At 49.8% G+C, this 19,813-nt stretch overlaps 1 protein-coding gene across 5 annotated transcripts in view; it reads right to left on the reverse strand.

Annotated features, from left to right (window-relative positions):
* Positions 1-19,587, reverse strand: part of ERLIN1 (ER lipid raft associated 1) — a 66,331-nt gene extending 46,744 nt beyond the window's left edge. Inside the window, exons 1-2 of one of the 5 annotated variants that reach the window (XM_063958637.1) lie at positions 19,378-19,583; positions 16,409-16,508 (exon numbers count right to left, since the gene is read on the reverse strand). Coding sequence is in view for 1 of the 5 variants with exons in the window: in XM_063958636.1 (XP_063814706.1) it covers positions 19,378-19,406 (29 nt within the window). In the remaining 4 variants the exon portion in view is untranslated. Of the gene's footprint in view, positions 1-1,590; positions 1,976-16,408; positions 16,509-19,340 lie in introns of those variants that run through there. The other 4 variants (XM_063958638.1, XM_063958636.1, XM_063958640.1 and 1 more) reach the window with 4 other exon arrangements.
* Positions 19,588-19,813: the final 226 nt, after the last annotated feature.

The following is a 19,813-nucleotide window of genomic DNA, read 5'->3' on the forward strand; positions in this document are numbered from 1 at the left end:
AATTCACCAATGACGGATTGTCCCATTTAGATGTGGAAACGGGTAAATAGAGTTAACTGTTAGTCAGATATTTTAAATAATAACTCATTGAAAATCTGTTGTTTATGAAAATTGACAGATTAGATGTTAGAGTCTACATAATGTCTGTAAAATTTGAGACACTGACTCACTGTTATTAGCAATGTATGGTTGTCAAAACCCCGCACTATCTGACTGCTGGTCTAATGTACCCTTCTCAGTCGTAGGTACCGCTGTGAGGTTTGACATATAATTGTCAGATTAAATTATAAGACCAGTTAAATTAACACCCTGATACCCAAAGGGAAATTGGACCTTTGGAAAGACTGAGAATCCTTTGTTAGAGCAGGCGGAGTAACTTTTGAGACTCCGATTTTACCGCTCCTGTCGAGCGGAATTATGCTTAACATAGGATCTGGGACTGACCCTGCTTCCGGAGTGGAAACGTACAAACCAACAGAATTTGTTTATGTACAGACATTATAGTAAACCTTCTATTTAGTCTGTGTTGGAGGCTTACTCCTTATACAGACAGACACCACAATAGCCAAAGGACAGACACTTGCACTAATTAGTAAAATGTGTACTTAAAGTGCGTAATAAATATATATATATATATATATATATATATATATATATATATTTATGGCTAAATATATTTATGGCTAAATACAGTTTACATGGCCCTATGTGAAACCTGAACCAAATTTCCCACTAACACCCCTGCGCCTCCGGTGGCGAAGAGATGTAGTGTAGGAATGTTCTGGAATTATGGCAGAAACAGGAAACATGAATAAAAATGGCCCCCATGCCATTCTTACATTGTAACTTATAGGAGAAATTACAATACCCGCTGCCCCTGATAATCACAGTCTAGTATACACTGATAATCACAGCCAGTTGATAATCACATGCAGGCTACAATACAATCACAGGCAGGTGACATTTAATATAAGCTCTGCCTTTAATATCTTCTATAGATATCTGTTAATATTAATAACTTCTATAGATAAATATATATAGGCTAAACAGCCTATTACACTTGTAGCATCTGGCAGCTGCAGCCACGCAGTAATCTGCCAGATCCCCCACTCCCTCCCCCTTCCCTGTACTCCCTGTAGCGCTGTGTCTCAGCGGGGAGCTGGGAAGCTTATTGCAGGGAGGCGGAGGACCATAGCCCCGAGCAGCAGAGATCGCTGGCCGGAGCGCGGCGTTGCTACCGGGTCTGTGAGAGCACCGCTGTTGTCTGTGCGGCGGGTGTCCGTCCCTCCCCCTGTCTGTACTCCCTGTAGTGTTAGCGGTGAGCCGGGACGCTCACTGCAGGGAGGCGAGAGACATTGCAAAGTAGCGGAGGACGGTTGCCGGGCCGCTGTCGCTAGCCAAGCTGCAGCGGGTCTCCCCTCTGGGCGCTGCACTTCCTATACAGCGCTGACGGCGCGCCTGGCGCCTAGGTCGGGAGAACGAAGCGGCAGACGGAGTGCTGGACGGAGCGGCTGCTAAACGGGCACATCTAACGGACCCCACACAGCGGGGCGGCCGCCTGCGCTGACCGCCCCGTTTTCCCCAGCATACCTTATGCGACGGGCTTCTACGCTCAGAGCTCTCTGGTCGTAGCTGCGACGGGCTTCTATGTGTAAGCTCCGTCCAGCTGCTTGATCCCTTCTTCATGGCTGTGACGGGGCTTCTTTCTGTAAGCTCCGTCCAGCTCTTTGATCACTTTTTTATGGCTGTGACGGGGCTTCTTTATGTAAGTTCTGTCCAGCTGTTGCAGGCCAGTGGGCCTGTGGCTGTGAGGGTGCTCTTTGTGAGGACCGACACGCCATGCGCTGTGCTGCAGCGGCACTATCCCGGACCCATGTTTTTCAATAAACTGGGAAGGGATGTGCTATAATAAAAAGTAAAAAGTAAAAATGAAAAATTAATAAAAATCTTCCACAAAGTGTGGGAACTCCCACAAGCCGTTGTTAGTGCTTTGAGCACGGAAAAAACACTGAGGTCGTACACTGAGGTACTCTGGGATATGGAGGGGTGGAGAGTTCTAAATTTAAATATTCAGTGCCTTTGTTTCTGCTAAGCCGTCCATATCCCAAGAGTACTCCAGTGACCCCTAGTGGATGAAAAAGAAATATAAATAGGTACATACATACCGAAACATAAACAGGCAATATTTATTTTTTAATATAAAAGTGAACTGGAAAAGATTATTAAACACAACATGTTTAATATCTTTAATTTACGTTTTAATGCCTTTTCATTATCTTACTAGAGATACTTCTGCAGAACTGGTATTTTGCAATACAATGCATGTTTCAGCTATCTTGCCAAGCAGCTGGGTGCCGAGGCCCAACCTCTTGTATGCAAACTTTCTACCCGAGCAAACAGTATTGAAGACCAGACAAAATCCTTACCTAATACATTTAAATGGAAGTGCAGCTACATTTTTAGGTTTATTGACACCACATTTTCAAATTCAGGGACATACAACATTGTACAGTAAGTACTAAAATTTTCATGGACCTTGGGTAGCTTTATATTGTTCAGCCTTAATAATATGTTTACTCAGTAAACGCTACCACTCTATTCAAGATGCATTGTCTGTAAATTTCGGTTTAGAAAACATGGCCGAACACACTTGTATTTAGAAGAGATTAAGAACCTGAGCTGTTGCTTCATGGATGCTGTAAACTGTGACACACAAAGTATTGCTTATACATAAATGTAAACACATGCACTGTGGGCTAGATTATTATTTGTAAGTAAAGAAAAAACAACAACTAACTTTCTGTCTGGAACAAACCACGTTGCCATGCAAGGGAGGCAAATACATTTGTATTGAGTCTGTGCAGTATAAACACTGGCTGATTTTGCATGTAGCCAAGAAATGGTAATACCCTTTTTTTAACATTTGGAACATGGTTCTAAGCCGGGTCAGACCCGGTACTTAACCTGTACCCACTGTGGCGCCTACCCATCAATATCCACCATTCACACTAAGTATGGGTGCAGTCCATTTTGTCGGGACCCAAGGGCGTGGCCTCCCATTAGGTCAAGCCCTCTCACTGGCGCTGCTCCACATCACAATGGTGGCAAGCCCAGCACTCTGGCCTCCTCTGTGCATTAAATGGACGCCACGCACATTCATCAATTCACTGTTACCTGCACTGCTGCTTAGTCTGTGCAATACATCGCCACATGCTGACAGCCTGTCCCCCAACCTCAGTGTAATCGGGGCTAACCTGGGAATAACTTGGGTCGAAGGTGCAGTCTAAATGGAGTCTTACCTGGATTGAAATAGTGTACGGAAACCCAGGTCAGCTTTGAGTTTTTGATGGAAAAGTGGTATTGCTTGCTTGTTTTTGCTTTACTTACAAGTCAGAATCAGGCCCTGTGTTCCTAAGATTTCCCCAGGAGACACACAAAGTATGTAGCTTTAAATACTTACCTTTCTTGTGTGTATTAAAGTATATGTAAAAGGTATTCTATTTTTGAATGGGCACATTTATTAATTATTGAGTTTTAGACCAGATAATTATACTTTCTTATCGTAGCAATAAGAACTTAAGGTCTGTCAAGATGTTTTACAAAACAAATCCACAGACAGGAGAGGAGCATATGAAATATGTATGCGATTACTTTATTTTCAGGTCCGGGCAGCAGACGCACTACGGTGCATGCGCAGTCATCCTATGGATACATCTCATGGTAAACTTTGCTATTTGTAGCCCAAAGACTAAAACAGCTAACACCATCTGTAGATTAATTAGTAAATTCAGCACTTTAGCAGCACCAACAGAAACCTATGGGGGCTACTTTTGCAATTAAAAATGGAGGATCTCTGATATCTGCTGCGGTCCTCCATACATATACTCGAGTATATACGGTACCACTCGGATGTAAGTCGACCCGAATATAAGCTGAGGCACCTAATTTTACCACAAAAACCTGGGAAAATTTATTGACTCGAGTGTAAGCCTAGAGTGGGAAATGCAGCTCTAGCAGTACACAGCCCTCAGTGCCAGATATGCTCTCATACTGCCAGATATGCCCCACAGTGCCAGATATGCCCTCATACTGCCAGATATGCCCCACAGTGCCAGATATGCCCTCATACTGCCAGATATGCCCCACAGTGCCTGATGTGCCAGATATGCCCTCATGCTGCCAGATATGCCCCACAGTGCCAGATATGCCCTCATACTGCCAGATATGCCCCCACAGTGCCAGATATGCCCCCACAGTGCCTGATGTGCCAGATATGCCCCACAGTGCCAGATATGCCCTCATGCTGCCAGATATGCCCCACAGTGCCAGATATGCCCCCACAGTGCCTGATGTGCCAGATATGCCCTCATGCTGCCAGATATGCCCCCTCATAGTGCCAGATAAGTCCCCTCAGTGCCACATATGCCCCCCCCCCCCCCAAGTGCCTGTTACTTACCCTCCGTCGCTGTCTTCTGTAGGTGGGACACAGAGCGCACAGCACGCGCTTCTCCTGTGTCCCTCCTGCATCTCCGGCGGGTCTATTAAAGGAAGTGCCAGTTCGTGAGCCAATCAGAGCTCACGAACAGGTACTTCCTTTAATAGACCCGCGGCTGCCGCCGGAGATGCAGGAGGGACACAGGAGAGGCACACGCTGTGCGCTCCGTGTCCCTCCTTCACACTGCTCTCCCTGCACTGACTCGAGTATAAGCCGAGGGGGCTTTTTCAGCACAAAAAAAAAGTGCTGAAAAAGTCGGCTTATACTCGAGTATATAAGGTACTTAATATTTGTGTGTACCCCTGGGTATTTTCGGCAGATATCCTGCAAATATTCATAGATAAATATGCCCCATAAGGAGATCTCTCTCTTCCACTCACACTCCCCAATTCACTAAAAAGGCTCTTACATATTAATCTGTGGTGATAACATAGAGCCTAATTCAGATCTGATCGCTGCTGTGTGATTTCGCTTAGAGGGCGATCAGATAAGAGTTGCGCATGCACCGCAATGCGCAGGCGCGTCGGACGGCTACAACAGGCATCGGTGGACAGCGACGGGATGGTGCAAATTATCCATTCGCATGGGCGTTTGCAAGGTGATTGACAGGAGGAGGCCGTCTGTGGGTGTAAACTGACCGTTTTCAGGGAATGTCCGGAAAAACGCAGGATGGCTCAAGCGTTTTCAGGGAGGGTGTCTGACGTCAGCTCCGGCCCCTATCAGGATTCAATCGCACTGGAAGAGTAAGTCCTGGGCTGCGCAGAGACTGCACAAACTGATTTTGTCTGATAAGAAAGTGGAAAAGGAGGGTGCTAGACAGCGTTTCCACTTACCGCCTTCTTTCGTAAATTTTGGAGATATCAGACCCTTATAAGTTTTAATTTGAACTAAAAGGGGAGGGAAAAAAACAAACAATCCACAAACATGGCTCCTGCCAAGCTTCAAAGTCTATCATCATGACCACCCTCAAGACAAGAAAATAAGAATTTACTTACCGATAATTCTATTTCTCGTAGTCCGTAGTGGATGCTGGGGACTCCGTCAGGACCATGGGGAATAGCGGCTCCGCAGGAGACAGGGCACAAAAATAAAGCTTTAGGATCAGGTGGTGTGTACTGGCTCCTCCCCCTATGACCCTCCTCCAAGCCTCAGTTAGGACACTGTGCCCGGACGAGCGTACACAATAAGGAAGGATATTGAACCCCGGGTAAGACTCATACCAGCCACACCAATCACACCGTATAACTTGTGATCTGAACCCAGTTAACAGTATGACAAACGTAGGAGCCTCTGAACAGACGGCTCACAACAAATAACAACCCGATTTTTTTGTAACAATCACTATGTACAAGTATTGCAGACAATCCGCACTTGGGATGGGCGCCCAGCATCCACTACGGACTACGAGAAATAGAATTATCGGTAAGTAAATTCTTATTTTCTCTAACGTCCTAAGTGGATGCTGGGGACTCCGTCAGGACCATGGGGATTATACCAAAGCTCCCAAACGGGCGGGAGAGTGCGGATGACTCTGCAGCACCGAATGAGAGAACTCAAGGTCCTCCTCAGCCAGGGTATCAAATTTGTAGAATTTTGCAAACGTATTTGCCCCTGACCAAGTAGCAGCTCGGCAGAGTTGTAATGCCGAGACTCCCCGGGCAGCCGCCCAGGATGAGCCCACTTTCCTTGTGGAATGGGCCTTGACAGATTTAGGCTGTGGCAGGCCTGCCACAGAATGTGCAAGTTGAATTGTGCTACAAATCCAACGAGCAATTGTCTGCTTAGAAGCAGGAGCACCCATCTTGTTGGGTGCATACAATATAAGCAGTGAGTCAGACTTTCTGACTCCCGCCGTTCTTGAAAATAAGAATTTACTTACCGATAATTCTATTTCTCGGAGTCCGTAGTGGATGCTGGGGTTCCTGAAAGGACCATGGGGAATAGCGGCTCCGCAGGAGACAGGGCACAAAAAAGTAAAGCTTTACTAGGTCAGGTGGTGTGCACTGGCTCCTCCCCCTATGACCCTCCTCCAGACTCCAGTTAGGTACTGTGCCCGGACGAGCATACACAATAAGGGAGGCATTTTGAATCCCGGGTAAGACTCATACCAGCCACACCAATCACACCGTACAACTTGTGATCTAAACCCAGTTAACAGTATGACAACAGAAAGGGCCTCTTAAAGATGGCTCCTTAACAATAACCCGAATTAGTTAACAATAACTATGTACAAGTATTGCAGATAATCCGCACTTGGGATGGGCGCCCAGCATCCACTACGGACTCCGAGAAATAGAATTATCGGTAAGTAAATTCTTATTTTCTCTATCGTCCTAAGTGGATGCTGGGGTTCCTGAAAGGACCATGGGGATTATACCAAAGCTCCCAAACGGGCGGGAGAGTGCGGATGACTCTGCAGCACCGAATGAGAGAACTCCAGGTCCTCCTTTGCCAGGGTATCAAATTTGTAAAATTTTACAAACGTGTTCTCCCCCGACCACGTAGCTGCTCGGCAGAGTTGTAATGCCGAGACCCCTCGGGCAGCCGCCCAAGATGAGCCCACCTTCCTTGTGGAGTGGGCTTTTACAGTTTTAGGCTGTGGCAGGCCTGCCACAGAATGTGCAAGTTGAATTGTGTTACAAATCCAACGAGCAATCGACTGCTTAGAAGCAGGTGCGCCCAACTTGTTGGGTGCATACAATATAAACAGCGAGTCAGATTTTCTGACTCCAGCCGTCCTTGCAATGTATATTTTTAAGGCTCTGACAACGTCCAACAACTTGGAGTCCTCCAAGTCGCTAGTGGCCGCAGGCACCACAATAGGTTGGTTCAGATGAAATGCTGATACCACTTTAGGGAGAAAATGCGGACGAGTCCGCAGTTCTGCCCTATCCGAATGGAAGATTAGATAAGGACTTTTATAAGATAAAGCCGCCAATTCAGATACTCTCCTGGCAGAGGCCAGGGCTAGTAACATAGTCACTTTCAATGTGAGATATTTCAAATCCACCTTTTTCAATGGTTCAAACCAATGGGATTTGAGGAAATCTAAAACTACATTTAGATCCCACGGTGCCACCGGAGGCACCACAGGAGGCTGTATATGCAGTACTCCCTTGACAAAAGTCTGGACCTCAGGGACAGAGGCCAATTCTTTTTGGAAGAATATTGACAGGGCCGAAATTTGAACCTTAATGGATCCCAATTTGAGACCCATAGATAATCCTGATTGCAGGAAATGTAGGAAACGACCCAGTTGGAATTCCTCCGTCGGAACCTTCCGATCCTCGCACCACGCTACATATTTTCGCCAAATGCGGTGATAATGTTTCACGGTGACTTCCTTCCGTGCCTTAATCAAGGTAGGAATGACTTCTTCTGGAATGCCTTTCCCTTTTAGGATCTGGCGTTCAACCGCCATGCCGTCAAACGCAGCCGCGGTAAGTCTTGAAAAAGACAGGGACCCTGCTGTAGCAGGTCCCTTCTCAGAGGTAGAGGCCACGGTTCGTCCGTGAGCATCTCTTGAAGTTCCGGATACCAAGTCCTTCTCGGCCAATCCGGAACCACTAGTATTGTTCTTACTCTTCTTTGCCGTATGATCTTCAATACCTTTGGTATGAGCGGCAGAGGAGGAAACACATACACTGACTGGTACACCCAAGGAGTTACCAGTGCGTCCACAGCTATTGCCTGTGGATCTCTTGACCTGGCGCAATATTTGTCCAGTTTCTTGTTGAGGCGAGACGCCATCATGTCTACAATTGGTCTTTCCCAACGGTCTATTAACATGTTGAAGACTTCTGGATGTAGACCCCACTCTCCCGGATGAAGATCGTGTCTGCTGAGGAAGTCTGCTTCCCAGTTGTCCACGCCCGGGATGAACACTGCTGACAGTGCTATCACGTGATTCTCCGCCCAGCGAAGAATCTTGGCAGCTTCTGCCATTGCACTCCTGCTTCTTGTGCCGCCCTGCCTGTTTACATGGGCGACCGCCGTGATGTTGTCCGACTGAATCAACACCGGCTTTCCTTGCAGGAGAAGTTCCGCCTGGCTTAGAGCATTGTAGATTGCTCTTAGTTCCAGAATGTTTATGTGAAGAGACTTTTCCAGACTCGTCCATACTCCCTGGAAGTTTCTTCCTTGTGTGACTGCTCCCCAGCCTCTCAGGCTGGCGTCCGTGGTCACCAGGATCCAATCCTGAATGCCGAATCTGCGGCCTTCTAATAGGTGAGCCTTCTGCAACCACCACAGAAGTGACACCCTTGTCTTTGGTGACAGGGTTATTCGCAGGTGCATCTGCAGATGCGACCCTGACCATTTGTCCAACAGATCCCTTTGGAATATTCTTGCATGGAATCTGCCGAATGGAATTGCTTCGTAAGAAGCCACCATTTTTCCCAGGACTCTTGTGCATTGATGTACTGACACTTTTCCTGGTTTTAGGAGGTTCCTGACCAGATCGGATAACTCCTTGGCTTTTTCCTCTGGAAGGAAAACCTTTTTCTGAACCGTGTCCAGAATCATTCCTAGGAACAGCAGACGAGTTGTCGGGATTAAATGGGATTTTGGAATATTCAGAATCCACCCGTGTTGTCTTAGCACCTCTTGAGATAGTGCTAAAGCTGTCTCCAGCTGTTCTCTGGACCTTGCCCTTATTAGGAGATCGTCCAAGTATGGGATAACTAATACGCCTTTTCTTCGAAGAAGAATCATCATCTCGGCCATTACCTTGGTAAAGACCCGAGGCGCCGTGGACAATCCGAACGGCAGCGTCTGAAACTGATAGTGACAGTTTTGAACAATGAACCTGAGGTACCCCTGGTGTGCGGGGTAAATCGGAACGTGTAGATACGCATCCTTGATGTCCAAGGATACCATAAAGTCCCCTTCTTCCAGGTTCGCTATCACTGCTCTGAGTGACTCCATCTTGAACTTGAACTTTTTTATGTAGAGGTTCAAGGACTTCAGATTTAGAATAGGCCTTACCGAGCCATCCGGCTTCGGTACCACAAATAGAGTGGAATAATACCCCTTTCCTTGTTGTAATAGGGGTACTTTGACTATCACCTGCTGAGCGTACAGCTTGTGAATGGCTTCCAACACCCTCTCCCTTTCGGAAGAGACGGTTGGTAAGGCAGACTTCAGGAAACGATGAGGAGGATCCGTCTCTAATTCCAACCTGTACCCCTGAGATATTATCTGCAGGATCCAGGGGTCTACCTGCGAGTGAGCCCACTGCGCGCTGTAATTTTTGAGACGGCCCCCCACTGTCCCCGAGTCCGCTTGAGAGGCCCCAGCGTCATGCTGAGGTTTTTGCAGGAGCCGGGGAGGGCTTCTGTTCCTGGGAAGGAGCTGCCTGTTGGTGTCTCTTCCCTCTTCCTCTGCCTCGTGGCAGGTACGACAAGCCCTTTGCTCTCTTATTTTTGTAGGAGCGAAAAGGCTGCGGTTGAAAAGTCGGTGCCTTTCTCTGTTGGGGAGTGACTTGAGGTAAAAAAGTGGATTTCCCGGCAGTAGCCGTGGCCACCAAGTCTGATAGACCAACTCCAAATAACTCCTCCCCTTTATACGGCAAAACCTCCATGTGACGTTTTGAATCCGCATCGCCTGTCCACTGTCGTGTCCATAAGGCTCTTCTGGCTGAAATGGACATAGCACTCACCCGAGATGCCAGTGTGCAAATATCCCTCTGTGCATCACGCATATAGATAAATGCATCCTTTATTTGTTCTAACGACAGTAAAACATTGTCCCTATCTAGGGTATCAATATTTTCAATCAGGGATTCTGACCAAACTACTCCAGCACTGCACATCCAGGCAGTTGCTATAGCTGGTCGTAGTATAACACCTGCATGTGTGTATATATTCTTTTGAATAACTTCCATCTTTCTATCTGATGGATCCTTAAGTGCGGCCGTCTCAGGAGAGGGTAACGCCACTTGTTTGGATAAGCGTGTGAGCGCCTTGTCCACCTTAGGGGGTGTTTCCCAGCGCGCCCTAACCTCTGGCGGGAAAGGGTATAATGCCAATAACTTTTTTGAAATTATCAACTTTTTATCAGGAGCAACCCACGCTTCATCACACACGTCATTTAATTCTTCTGATTCAGGAAAAACTGTTTGTAGTTTTTTCACACCATACATAATACCCTGTTTTACGGTATCTGTAGTATCAGCTAAATGTAACGTCTCCTTCATTGCCAAAATCATATAACGTGTGGCCCTACTGGAAAATACGTTTGAATTTCTACCGTCGTCACTGGAATCAGTGCCCGTGTCTGGGTCTGTGTCGACCGACTGAGACAAAGGGCGTTTTACAGCCCCTGACGGTGTTTGAGGCGCCTGGACAGGCATTAATTGATTGTCCGGCCGCCTCATGTCCTCAACTGACTGTTTAAGGGAAGATAAACCATCACGTAATTCCACAAATAAAGGCATCCATTCTGGTGTCGACCCCCTGGGGGGTGACATCTGCATATTTGGCAATTGCTCCGCCTCCACACCAATATCGTCCTCATACATGTCGACACCACGTACCGACACACACCGCAAACTCACAGGGAATGCTCTAATGAAGACAGGACCCACTAGCCCTTTTGGGGAGACAGAGGGAGAGTCTGCCAGCACACACCACAAAGCGCTATATATACAAGGGATATCCTTATATTAAGTGCTCCCTTATAGCTGCTTTAATATATATATATATATAGCCATTAATGTGCCCCCCCTCTCTGTTTTACCCTGTTTCTGTAGTGCAGTGCAGGGGAGAGACCTGGGAGCCGTTCTGACCAGCGGAGCTGTGACAGAAAATGGCGCCGTGTGCTGAGGAGATAGGCCCCGCCCCTTTTTCGGCGGGTTCTTCTCCCGCTATTTTTCCAGTCAGGCAGGGGTTAAATATCTCCATATAGCCCCTATGGGCTATATGTGAGGTATTTTTAGCCTTGTATAAGGTTTATATTTGCCTCTCAGAGCGCCCCCCCCCAGCGCTCTGCACCCTCAGTGACTGCCCAGTGAAGTGTGCTGAGAGGAAAATGGCGCACAGCTGCAGTGCTGTGCGCTACCTTATGAAGACTGAGGAGTCTTCAGCCGCCGGTTTCCGGACCTCTTCACGCTTCAGCATCTGCAAGGGGGTCGGCGGCGCGGCTCCGGGACCGGACTCCACGGCTGGGCCTGTGTTCGATCCCTCTGGAGCTAATGGTGTCCAGTAGCCAAGCAGCAAATCCACTCTGCATGCAGGTGAGTTTACTACTTTCCCCCTAAGTCCCACGTTGCAGTGATCCTGTTGCCAGCAGGACTCACTGTAAAGAAAAAAACCTAAACTAAACTTTCTCTAAGCAGCTCTTTAGGAGAGCCACCTAGATTGCACCCTTCTCGTTCGGGCACAAAATCTAACTGGAGTCTGGAGGAGGGTCATAGGGGGAGGAGCCAGTGCACACCACCTGACCTAGTAAAGCTTTACTTTTTTGTGCCCTGTCTCCTGCGGAGCCGCTATTCCCCATGGTCCTTTCAGGAACCCCAGCATCCACTTAGGACGATAGAGAAATATATATTTTTCAATGCCCGGACCACGTCCAACAACTTGGAATCCTCCAACTCGTTAGTAGCCGCAGGCACCACAATAGGCTGGTTCAGGTGAAACGCTGACACCACCTTAGGCAGAAAATGAGGACGGGTCCGCAGTTCTGCCCTGTCCGTATGGAAAATCAGATATGGGCACTTATATGATAAAGCCGCCAATTCTGATACTCTCCTGGCTGAAGCCAGGGCCAGTAGCATGGTTACTTTCCATGTGAGATACTTCAGCTCCACCGATTTGAGCGGCTCAAACCAATGGGATTTGAGAAAATCCAAGACTACATTAAGATCCCACGGTGCCACTGGGGGCACAACCGGGGGCTGTATATGTAGTACTCCTTTTACAAAAGTCTGGACTTCAGGAACTGAAGCCAATTCTTTCTGGAAGAAAATCGACAGGGCCGAAATTTGAACCTTAATGGACCCCAATTTGAGGCCCATAGACAATCCTGTTTGCAGGAAATGTAGGAATCGACCCAGTTGAAATTCCTCCGTGGGGGCCTTCCTGGCCTCACACCACGCAACATATTTTCTCCAAATGCGGTGATAATGTTGTGCAGTCACCTCCTTCCTGGCTTTTACCAGTGTAGGAATGACCTCTTCCGGAATGCCTTTTTCCTTTAGAATTCGGCGTTCAACCGCCATGCCGTCAAACGCAGCCGCGGTAAGTCTTGGAATAGACACGGTCCCTGCTGAAGCAGGTCCCGTCTTAGAGGTAGAGGCCACGGATCCTCCGTGAGCATCTCTTGAAGTTCCGGGTACCAAGTTCTTCTTGGCCAATCCGGAGCCACTAGTATTGTTCTTACTCCCTTCTGCCGTATAATTCTCAGTACTTTTGGTATGAGAGGCAGAGGAGGGAACACATACACTGACTGGAACACCCACGGTGTTACCAGAGCGTCCACAGCTATTGCCTGAGGATCTCTTGACCTGGCGCAATACCTGTCCAGTTTTTTGTTGAGGCGGGACGCCATCATATCCACCATTGGTTTTTCCCAACGGTTCACAATCATGTGGAAGACTTCTGGATGAAGTCCCCACTCTCCCGGGTGTAGATCGTGTCTGCTGAGGAAGTCTGCTTCCCAGTTGTCCACTCCCGGAATGAATACTGCTGACAGTGCTATCACATGATCTTCCGCCCAGCGAAGAATCCTTGCAGCTTCTGCCATTGCTGTCCTGCTTCTTGTGCCGCCCTGTCTGTTTACGTGGGCGACTGCCATGATGTTGTCCGACTGGATCAACACCGGCTGACCCTGAAGCAGGGGTTTTGCCAGGCTTAGAGCATTGTAAATCGCTCTTAGCTCCAGTATATTTATGTGAAGAGACATCTCCAGGCTTGACCATACTCCCTGGAAGTTCCTTCCTTGTGTGACCGCTCCCCAGCCTCTCAGACTGGCATCCGTGGTCACCAGGACCCAGTCCTGTATGCCGAATCTGCGGCCCTCTAACAGATGAGCACTCTGCAACCACCACAGAAGAGACATCCTTGTCCGTGGCGATAAGGTTATCCGCTGATGCATCTGCAGATGCGATCCGGACCATTTGTCCAGCAGATCCCACTGAAAAGTTCGTGCGTGGAATCTGCCGAATGGAATCGCTTCGTAAGAAGCCACCATCTTTCCCAGGACTCTTGTGCATTGATGTACAGACACTGTCCCTGGTTTTAGGAGGTTCCTGACAAGTTCGGATAACTCCCTGGCTTTCTCCTCCGGAAGAAACACCTTTTTCTGAACCGTGTCCAGAATCATTCCCAGGAACAGCAGACGTGTTGTCGGGGTCAACTGAGATTTTGGAAAATTCAGAATCCACCCGTGTTGTTGCAGCACTACTTGGGTTAGTGCTACTCCGTCCTCCAGCTGTTCTCTGGACCTTGCCCTTATCAGGAGATCGTCCAAGTAAGGGATAATTAATACGCCTCTTCTTCGCAGAAGAATCATCATTTCGGCCATTACCTTGGTAAAGACCCGAGGTGCCGTGGACAATCCAAACGGCAGCGTCTGAAACTGATAATGACAGTTTTGCACCACGAACCTGAGGTACCCTTGATGTGAAGGGCAAATTGGGACATGCAGGTAAGCATCCTTTATGTCCAGGGACACCATAAAGTCCCCTTCTTCCAGATTCGCTATCACTGCTCTGAGTGACTCCATCTTGAACTTGAATTTTTGTATGTACAGGTTCAAAGATTTCAGATTTAGAATAGGTCTTACCGAGCCGTCCGGCTTCGGTACCACAAATAGCGTGGAGTAATACCCCTTTCCCTGTTGTAGGAGGGGTACCTTGACTATCACCTGCTGAGCAAACAGCTTGTGAATGGCTTCCAATACCGTCTCCCTGTCTGAGGGAGACGTTGGCAAAGCAGACTTTAGGAACCGGCGAGGGGGAGACTTCTCGAATTCCAATCTGTAACCCTGAGATACTACCTGCAGAATCCAGGGGTCCACCTGTGAGCAAGCCCACTGTGCGCTGAAATTCTTGAGTCGACCCCCCACCGTTCCTGAGTCCGCTTGTAAGGCCCCAGCGTCATGCTGAGGGCTTTGCAGAACCCTGGGAGGGCTTCTGTTCCTGGGCAGGGGCTGCTTGCTGCCCTCTCTTACCCCTTCCTCTGCCCCTAGGCAGATATGACTGTCCTTTTGTCCGCTTGTTCATATAGGACCGAAAGGACTGCGGCTGAAAAGACGGTGTCTTTTTCTGTTGGGAGGGGGTCTGAGGTAAAAAGGTGGATTTTCCGGCAGTTGCCGTGGCCACCAGATCCGATAGACCGACGCCAAATAATTCCTCCCCTTTATACGGCAATACTTCCATATGTCGTTTGGAATCCGCATCACCTGACCACTGTCGCGTCCATAAACTCCTTCTGGCAGATATGGACATCGCATTTACTCTCGATGCCAGAGTGCAAATATCTCTCTGCGCATCTCGCATATAAAGGAAAGCATCCTTTAATTGCTCTATAGTCAATAAAATACTGTCCCTATCCAGGGTATCAATATTTTCAGTCAGGGAATCCAACCAGACGACCCCAGCACTGCACATCCAGGCTGAGGGTGTCTGAGACGCCTGGGCAGGTACTAACTGGTTTGCCGGCCGTCTCATGTCGTCAACTGATTTTTGTAATGTGCTGACATTATCACGTAATTCCATAAACAAAGCCATCCATTCCGGTGTCGACTCCCTGGGGGGTGACATCACCATTATCGGCAATTGCTCTGCCTATACGCCAACATCGTCCTCATACATGTCGACACACACGTACCGACACACAGCAGACACACAGGGAATGCTCTTATCGAAGACAGGACCCCACTAGCCCTTTGGGGAGACAGAGGGAGAGTTTGCCAGCACACACCCAAGCGCTATAATATATATGGGAACAACCTTATATAAGTGTTGTTCCTTATAGCAGCTTAAATATATCCAGTATATCGCCAAAAAATGCCCCCCCCTCTCTGTTTTACCCTGTTTCTGTAGTGCAGTGCAGGGGAGAGTCCTGCGAGCCTTCCTCACAGCGGAGCTGAGCAGGAAAATGGCGCTGTGTGCTGAGGAGAATAAGCCCCGCCCCCTATTTCGGCGGGCTTTCCTCCCGTGGATTTAGATAAGTGGCATGGGTTAAATACATACATATAGCCTTAATGGCTATATGTGATGTATTCTTTTGCCTTAAGGTAATAAAATATTGCTGCCCAGGGCGCCCCCAGCAGCGCCCTGCACCCTCCGTGACCGCTTGGTGTGAAGTGTGTGACAACAATGGCGCACAGCTGCAGTGCTGTGCGCTACCTTCATGAAGACTGAAAAGCCTTCTGCCGCCTGTTTCCGGACCTTCAATCTTCAGCATCTGTAAGGGGGGTCGGCGGCGCGGCTCCGGGACGAACCCCAGGGCGAGACCTGTGTTCCGACTCCCTCTGGAGCTAATGGTGTCCAGTAGCCTAAGAATCCAATCCATCCTGCACGCAGGTGAGTTGAAATTCTCTCCCCTAAGTCCCTCGATGCAGTGAGCCTGTTGCCAGCAGGACTCACTGAAAATAAAAAACCTAAAAAACTTTTTCTAAGCAGCTCTTTAAGAGAGCCACCTAGATTGCACCCTGCTCGGACGGGCACAAAAACCTAACTGAGGCTTGGAGGAGGGTCATAGGGGGAGGAGCCAGTACACACCACCTGATCCTAAAGCTTTATTTTTGTGCCCTGTCTCCTGCGGAGCCGCTATTCCCCATGGTCCTGACGGAGTCCCCAGCATCCACTTAGGACGTTAGAGAAATTAGTTTAGTTAGTTATCTTGTTAAAATGTATAATCTCAGGCGTGTACCCTCCAGCGTTTTAACTATGCATTCTAAATGTTTTACCGGGAATTTTGAGTTGTTCACCAGGAATTTTCAGATTGAAACCAGGAAATCCAGAATGTGAAAGTGGAAAGGCTGGCGCTAGAGGTGCTGGTCTGAATGTCTGCAAAGTCAAGAACAATAGTGATGTTTCTATTGAGCTGTTTAAGGTCATGTTACAGAATGTCAGTAGATCCATTTATGCACACATGTGCACATACAGTATACACTGATGCCCATTTCCTTCACCTCTCCATAGTGTCATCTGCTCCTAATGTGGTGCCTGCCAAGCCGAGATCGTTGTCATGTGCCAGAAAGCAAAGTCCTGTTCTGCAGATAACACTATTGGGACGGTGAGAGATAAATCTCCGTGTGACAGCACTACGTAAATAAGAGAGGCAGGGGCGGAACTCTGGGAGGCAGTGGAGTCGGCTGCCGCCGGGCTCCTGGCCTCAAGGGGGCGCATCTCCTCCACTGTCCCCAGTGCCGCTCACCGCGCTGCTGCTGCTGTCTGTGAGGGGAGGGGATCGCAGCGTGCGCCTCCCCTGCCCCTCACTCTCCGGCGGCGGCGCGCTTCAATTCAGCGCCGGTTCGTGAGCCAATCAGAGCTCGCGGACCGGCAGCTAAGGCTGCCGGTCCACGAGCTTTGATTGGCTCATGGACCGGTGCATAATTGAAGAGGGACACAGCCGCCGGAGAGTGAGGGGCAGGAGAGGCGCACGCTGCACTCTCCTCCCCTCACAGACAGCAGCAGCAGCGCGGTGAGCAGCACAAGGGATGGGGGGGAGGGTCATCTATATGTGGCACTGGGGGCATTGCTGGCACTGTGGGGACCTGTATACCTGGCACTGGGGGTCATATCTGGCACTGTGGGGACACTGGCATTGGGGGCATAGCTGGCACTGTGGGGACCTGTATACCTGGCACTGGGGGTCATATCTGGCACTGTGGGGACACTGGCATTGGGGGCATAGCTGACACTGTGGGGACCTGTATACCTGGCACTGGGGGTCATATCTGGCACTGTGGGGACACTGGCATTGGGGGCATAGCTGGCACTGTGGGGACCTGTATACCTGGCACTGGGGGTCATATCTGGCACTGTGGGGACACTGGCATTGGGGGCATAGCTGGCACTGTGGGGACCTGTATACCTGGCACTGGGGGTCATATCTGGCACTGTGGGGACACTGGCATTGGGGGCATAGCTGGCACTGTGGGGACCTGTATACCTGGCACTGGGGGTCATATCTGGCACTGTGGGGACACTGGCATTGGGGGCATAGCTGGCACTGTGGGGACCTGTATACCTGGCACTGGGGGTCATATCTGGCACTGTGGGGACACTGGCATTGGGGGCATAGCTGGCACTGTGGGGACCTGTATACCTGGCACTGGGGGTCATATCTGGCACTGTGGGGACACTGGCATTGGGGGCATAGCTGACACTGTGGGGACCTGTATACCTTGCACTGGGGGTCATATCTGGCACTGTGGGGACACTGGCATTGGGGGCATAGCTGGCACTGTGGGGACCTGTATACTTGGCACTGGGGATCATATCTGGCACTGTGGGGACACTGGCATTGGGGGCATAGCTGGCACTGTGGGGACATATATATCTGGCACTGGGGTCATATCTGGCACGGTGGGGACACTGGCAATAGGGGCATAGCTTGCACTGTGGGGACATATATATCTGGCACAGGGGGGCATATCTGACACTGGGAACACTGACATTGGGGGCAGAGCTGGCACTGGGGGGACACGTATATCTGGCACTGGGGGCAAAGCTGGCACTGTGTGGGGACATGTATATCTGGCACTGGGGCATATCTGGCACTGTGGGGACACTGGCATTAGGGGCATAGCTTGCACTGTGGGGACATATATATCTGGCACTGGGGCAGAGCTGGCACTGTGTGGGGACATGTATATCTGGCACTGGGGGGCATATATGGCACTGTGGGGACACTGCATTGGGGGCATAGCTGGCACTTTGGGGACATATATATCTGGTACTAGGGGCATAGCTGGCACCGGAGGCATATCTGGCACAGGAGCATAGCTGGCACTGGGGGGACACGTATATCTGACACTGGGTGCAGAGCTGGCACTATGTGGAGACGTATATCTGGCACTGTGGGGACACTGCATTGGGGGCATAGCTGGCACTTTGGGGACATATATATCTGGCACTAGGGGCATAGCTGGCACTTTTGGGACACTGGCATTGGGGGCATATCTGGCACTGGGGGGACAAGTATATCTGGCACTGGGGGTCATGTGTATCTGGCACTGTGAGGCATATATGTATCTGGCACTGTGGGGACATATGTTTCTGGCAGTGTGGAGGCACCCATTTTTTGACATTTTTATATGTATGTGGCACTGTACAGGGGCATTATAGGTGGTCTTCAGTTGCCAACTGTCGGGATCCCGGCGCACAGTATACCGTCGCCGGAATCCCGACAGCCGGCATACCGACAGTTTTTCTCCCTCGTGGGGGTCCACGACCCCCCCTGGAGGGAGAATAAATAGCGTGGCGCGCGTAGCGAGCCCGCAAGGGGCTCATTTGCGCTCACCACGCTGTCGTTATGCCGGCGATATGTAGGGGGGGCACCAACATTTATCATGCCTCCGGGCGACTGGGGCGAACTTACGCCACTGAAGAGAGGTAGCGCAGCGGCCGCACACAGCAGCGCTGTCCCCCACACATAGCGGAGCTGGCAGCACAATGAAGCCGCAGCTGCTATGGGTGCCGGGCAGTAGCTAGCATAGCCGGAATGCTACACGGCACAACATGCGTGCCCAGAGCGCTGCGCCATGCCCATGTAAAGAGAAAGGCATGCTGCAACACTGTGCCTCGTATTATAGCCAGCGGAGAAGAGGTCCCCAGCTACCACCTCTCTGTGACTGGCACTCACACTCCCACTCCCCCGACACTCGCACTCACGTCTGCCCTATTGCTCCGCGGTGCTGGCGTTACTCACTCAGAAACTCTCCGCCGGGTCTCACTCATGGTATGCGGCGTCCCGGCACTCCTCCAGCTACGGAAGCCCAAGTGGGCCTCGTTCACACTGTCACCATAGCAACCGTCCTTTAGAATCGCACGTAACTTCCGGGTAACCCTGCCTGGCTCAACCGAGCTGCGTGCTGGGCTCACACCCTCCCTCTAGTGCGGGCCCGGCTGGGACGATAGTGGCAGCTGGTGGACCGCGGGGACATGGCTGCTGCCTGCGGCTCCCACATACACTGTCATCGGTCTTGTTGCTGATGCAGCAGCGCACAGGGTCCTACCCACTATAGCTGCCCTGTGTCTGACATACACACTCAGTGCCAGTATCTGTGATGTGACTGTGTAGTTACTGCATGCACAGAATTACATCTGCATTGCATGCTCGGATTGCAGGGAAACATATTGTCATT

The sequence above is a fragment of the Pseudophryne corroboree genome, chromosome 3, assembly GCF_028390025.1.
Source record: "Pseudophryne corroboree isolate aPseCor3 chromosome 3, aPseCor3.hap2, whole genome shotgun sequence".
NCBI lineage: Eukaryota > Metazoa > Chordata > Amphibia > Anura > Myobatrachidae > Pseudophryne > Pseudophryne corroboree.